Here is a 4,667-nt window from a genome sequence, read left to right as displayed (position 1 = left end):
CTAGATATTGACTAATATATTTGTGACAGCCAGTATAAGTATTGGATAACCTGAATCCAACATATTAACAACATGAAGTTGCTTATTTGTTGCGTGTTTCAATACTGTAACCGGTGAAGTTTTTTGCAATTTAAACAAGACTTAATAGCCACATGGAAGATGTTGCAAGTGCTGCTTGGGCCCCATGCTGATCCAGGAACTGACAGAAAAACTACCAGCAAGCACGCAGTTAGAATGGGTGAGGTACAGGAGAAATGCACGCGTCGTAACAATTAGAGTTCTTGCAAATTTTCTAACCGAAATCGCGAAAGATGCCAGCGAAGTGACTTCGTACAGTGAATCGCCGCCAATGGTGGACCATCATGAAAGCCATAAAAGCAAACGAAAGCAAAAGGAGCATGAGAGCTTCCTGGCTACGCACAGCGGACAGTACAGCGCTAAGCAGCCCCCGGCTCCGTCAAGAGAAAAAAGACCATGCAGAATATGCGATCGCACTGATCATCGCATAAGAAATTGCGAAATCTTTCGAAACCTTACATTAAAAGATCGTTTAGAAGCCGTCCATAAATGGAAACTATGTCGAATGTGTTTAAATGAACCTGGATCTGCCAGGTGCAAGCTGAACTTTCGTTGCAACGTGGGGTCGTGCGGAGAACGTCACCACCCTCTACTTCACTCTGCAGTAACAGAATCGGGATCGATCTGTAATTTTCATGGAGTTCAACGCAAGCTTTCGGTAATTTTTCGGATGATGCCGGTCACACTATACTGGGGCGACCACTCAGTGGATACACTTGCGTTACTGGACGAGGGCTCATCTTACACTTTAGTGGAAAAGTCACTAGCCACCGTTCTCAGAGCCAGAGGCGTAAATCAACCACTTCGAATGCGATGGACGGCAGGCGTTTCGCGGTTAGAGAAAGACTCTGAACGTGTGGAGCTATATATATCGGCAAAAGGCTCGTTGCAGCGTTTTCATATAAAAGCTGCGCATACAGTGGAAGACTTAAAGCTTCCTCAATCCTCGTTGGCCTTGACGGAAATCGCTAAACAGTATTCTCATCTTCGAGATCTTCCAGTGCTGAACTTTCAACAGACTGCTCCACAAATCCTGATTGGTTTGCAAGATATTCATCTGTGTGCGCCACTGGAGTCGCGAGTCGGAAAACCCGATGAGCCGATTGCCGTAAAGTCGAAATTGGGTTGGAGCATTTTTGGGCCTACAACGGACGGTGAAGATATAGGGCTTGTTGGCCATCATACATGCAGTGTTTCGAAAAGCCACTACACTTTGGAGGAGTCTGGCATTTCAATTGCGCTGCTTCCAGAGAGCGATGAGGATAAACGAGCAAAAACGATTCTAACGGAAACGACTGTGCGCCTACAAGATCGTTTCGAAACAGGGTTGTTATGGAAGGACGACAATCCCTGCTTTCCCGACAGTTACCCCATGGCGGTAAAACGGCTCAAGTGCCTTGAAAGACGTTTAGCGAAAAACGATGGGCTGTACGATCGCGTGCGGTGTCTGGTTTCTGAATACGTGACAAAAGGGTATGCACATAAAGCGTCACAATCGGAGCTAGCAGAAAGCATTTCCAGCAAAGTGTGGCATTTACCACTAGGCGTGGTGATTCATCCGAAGAAGCCGAATAAAGTGCGGCTAATTTGGGACGCGGCAGCTGCAGTAGGAGGTGTCTCCCTCAACTCAAAGCTCCTTAAGGGGCCAGATATGTTGACTGTGCTCCCAGCAGTAATCTGTAAGTTTAGAGAAAGAAAAGTGGGAATAGGCTCGGACATTAAAGAAATGTACCATCAGATCAGAATCAGAAGCCAAGATTCTCAGTTCCAGAGATTTCTGTTTCGCGATAATCCTTCCTCAGACCCGGAGGTCTACGTCATGGATGTTGCCACGTTCGGGGCCACCAGTTCACCTTGTTCAGCACAGTTTGTAAAAAACCTGAATGCGAAGGAGTTTGCTGGTCAATTCCCACAAGCAGCGAAGGCAATATTAGAGAACCACTACGTCGATGATTATTTCGACAGTACTGACACAGTCGAGGAAGCCGTGAGACGGGCGAGAGAAGTGCAGTTCGTTCATTCTAAGGCCGGCTTCGAGCTCAGAAACTGGGTTTCTAACTCATCCACCTTCCTGCGAGAAATGGGTGAGATAAAAGAGGATCAGTGCGTGCGTTTCAACCAGGATAAAGGCACGGGTCACGAAAGAGTACTGGGGATAGTATGGCACCCAGAAAGAGACGAATTCACCTTTTCAGCCAGGCCGCGGGAGGATCATTTGCCGTACCTATCGGGAAAGTTACGGCCTACAAAAAGAATGGTAATGAGCTGCATCATGAGTCTGTTTGACCCCCTTGGGCTGTTAGCTCCCTTTACTATCTACGGTAAAATGATTGTACAAGACTTATGGCGCAGTGGTTGTGATTGGGACGAGTCAGTCGGCGAAGATTGCATCGAACAGTGGTACCAGTGGATCAGCTGGCTTCCAAAAATCGAATCAGTGAAAATTCCTCGTTTTCATTTTAAAGGAAGCTTACCGGCAGATTATCAGTCTTTGCAATTACACATTTTCGTAGATGCTAGCCAAAAGGCATACGGTGCTGTCGCTTATTTCCGGATTATAACCGATTCGGGTCCGTTGTGCTCCCTTGTGATGGCGCGCTCTAAAGTGGCACCTCTGAAGCAGCTTTCTATTCCGCGTCTGGAGCTCCAGGCTGCTGTACTGGGATCTAGACTTTTGAACTCCATAATCGACAGCCACTCAGTAGAATTGAATCAGCGGTTTATTTGGACAGACTCAAGAACCGTGCTTTCCTGGATCCAATCGGATCAGCGGCGCTATAAGCAATTTGTTGCTTTCAGAATAGGGGAAATTCTCAGTCTCACGAGACTCAATGAATGGCATTGGATTTCTACAAAGGACAATATTGCCGACGATTTAACTAAATGGGACCGTGGACACAATCTAGACTCGGACGGTGCTTGGTTTCGAGGTCCACGTTTCCTGTATCTACCAGACGATTTATGGCCGAAGCAAACACGAATTTCACCAAATGTGCCGGAGGAGAGCTGTGCTCGCCTTTTGCACCACGATATTTTGCTCACGGAACCGGTGATCGATCCATTACGGTTTTCGCGCTGGAAAGTTCTCGTAAGAACAGTCGCTTGTCTTTATAGATTTATCGCAAATTGCAGACTCAAGCGGCAGCAAAAGGCCATCAAAGCATTACCAACCACTAATGCACTCAAGAAATTTGTGAAGAGAAAGCTAGCGGCAGAAGTTATCCCTCTACAATGCGAAGAATATCAAAAGGCGGAAGCGTATTTGTGGAAAATGGCGCAATCCGACGCGTATGCAGATGAAGTCAAAACTCTCCAGAAAAACCCGATTTAATCCACCTGGAGGTGAAAGGTACCTTTGTTATACCATCTCACTCGTTATTTGACATACAAAACCACTCGACATAGATGGCTAAATAATCGCATTATAAACCAGGTTATAGAAATATATCCTCGTAAAAAGCCACTTGAGTGTATACAGTTTATGCTAAATAAATATATAAGAGAATATATATGGGCAAAAGCAAAACAATCTCACCAGCAATCCTTCGAATGATATATAATATTGTCAGTTGAGTTTTATCAGTGCATCAATCATCCAATAACTTAATTAATTTTTACTTCTGATATCCACGTGCATTATTTAAACTGGTTACGGTCAAAGTTTTCACTGTATAGTAGGAGGTGCTTAATGAGCTAAAACGAAACAAATAATTTACATATTTGGCTTACCGAGCTACTGCTAACAAGACCGAGCAACAAATCGTCTGCCCAAAATCGCAGTTTTGAAATCAGGCAGCCAAGAGTCACGCAGTATCGCACCCCCTAGCTCAGCTACTCAACCTTAAAGATAGAGCATTACCGAGTATGACCACGTGGAGGTGCTAGGTAGGAACTTGGGATGGCTAGAACTAAGTTAATCGCATCTGCTTTCCCCATTTCATACCCATAATAAACTAAAAATAAGCAGATTATATAAAAATTAGCAAATATTTTAAATAAATTATCGAAATAATGAATAAAATGGATAAATAATAAATAAAAACAAAGGTAAAAATGATAAATAAATAATAGAGAAATAATGAATAAATAATAAATAAAATAAATAATTACTATGATAAATCGATTATATACAATTGGTATTTGATTTAGTAATCTGAAGCATTGAATTAAGGTGAATAATCTAACATTTAAGATATCAGGCATCAGAAGTATGGTTCGAGCAGCAGGATCTCCTAAGATAGGATTATGCTTTGCCCATTCAACCTTTTCATCATATACCTGATTAGGAAGGAGAGTATAAAAGGAACTGAAGGAACGGATAAAGGAAACAGATACTGATTTCTAGATTCAAGTGAATCTATTCGATAATACTAAATAGTATTATTAACCAGTCTACATACCTTGGGTGCACCGATAATCCACGTGGTATTGGTATGCCGCCTTCTTCAAAGCCCATTCTGGTTACTAATATGAACACTACGTTATGTTCATCGTAGTGTGCCACAGGGTTATGTAGAAAACGGGGCTTCCGTCGTAGTTCCTCAACATCAAGTTGGAAAGCTCACATTTCGCTCCCGACATCGAACCAC

At 43.4% G+C, this 4,667-nt stretch overlaps 1 protein-coding gene across 1 annotated transcript; it reads left to right on the top strand.

Moving 5' to 3' along the window:
* Window positions 1-234: 234 nt before the first annotated feature.
* LOC128735969 (uncharacterized) lies at window positions 235-3,409 on the top strand. The gene is made up of 3 exons (XM_053830452.1): window positions 235-238; window positions 312-3,144; window positions 3,211-3,409. The coding sequence occupies exons 1-3, from the start codon at window positions 235-237 to the stop codon at window positions 3,407-3,409; spliced, it is 3,036 nt and encodes a 1,011-aa protein (XP_053686427.1).
* The last annotated feature ends 1,258 nt before the right edge of the window (window positions 3,410-4,667 follow it).

The sequence above is a fragment of the Sabethes cyaneus genome, chromosome 2 (assembly GCF_943734655.1).
Source record: "Sabethes cyaneus chromosome 2, idSabCyanKW18_F2, whole genome shotgun sequence".
Classification (NCBI taxonomy): domain Eukaryota; kingdom Metazoa; phylum Arthropoda; class Insecta; order Diptera; family Culicidae; genus Sabethes; species Sabethes cyaneus.
The sequence above is the reverse complement of the archived record's forward strand: the minus strand, read 5'-3'. Positions and strand labels throughout refer to the sequence as shown.

What these genes read in the sequence shown, in the direction of transcription:
- LOC128735969 (XM_053830452.1), top strand. An exon ending in CCGGTGATCGATCCATTACG is followed by an intron (nt 3,145 to 3,210) that starts GTTTTCGCGCTG and finishes CGCAAATTGCAG; the next exon opens with ACTCAAGCGGCAGCAAAAGG.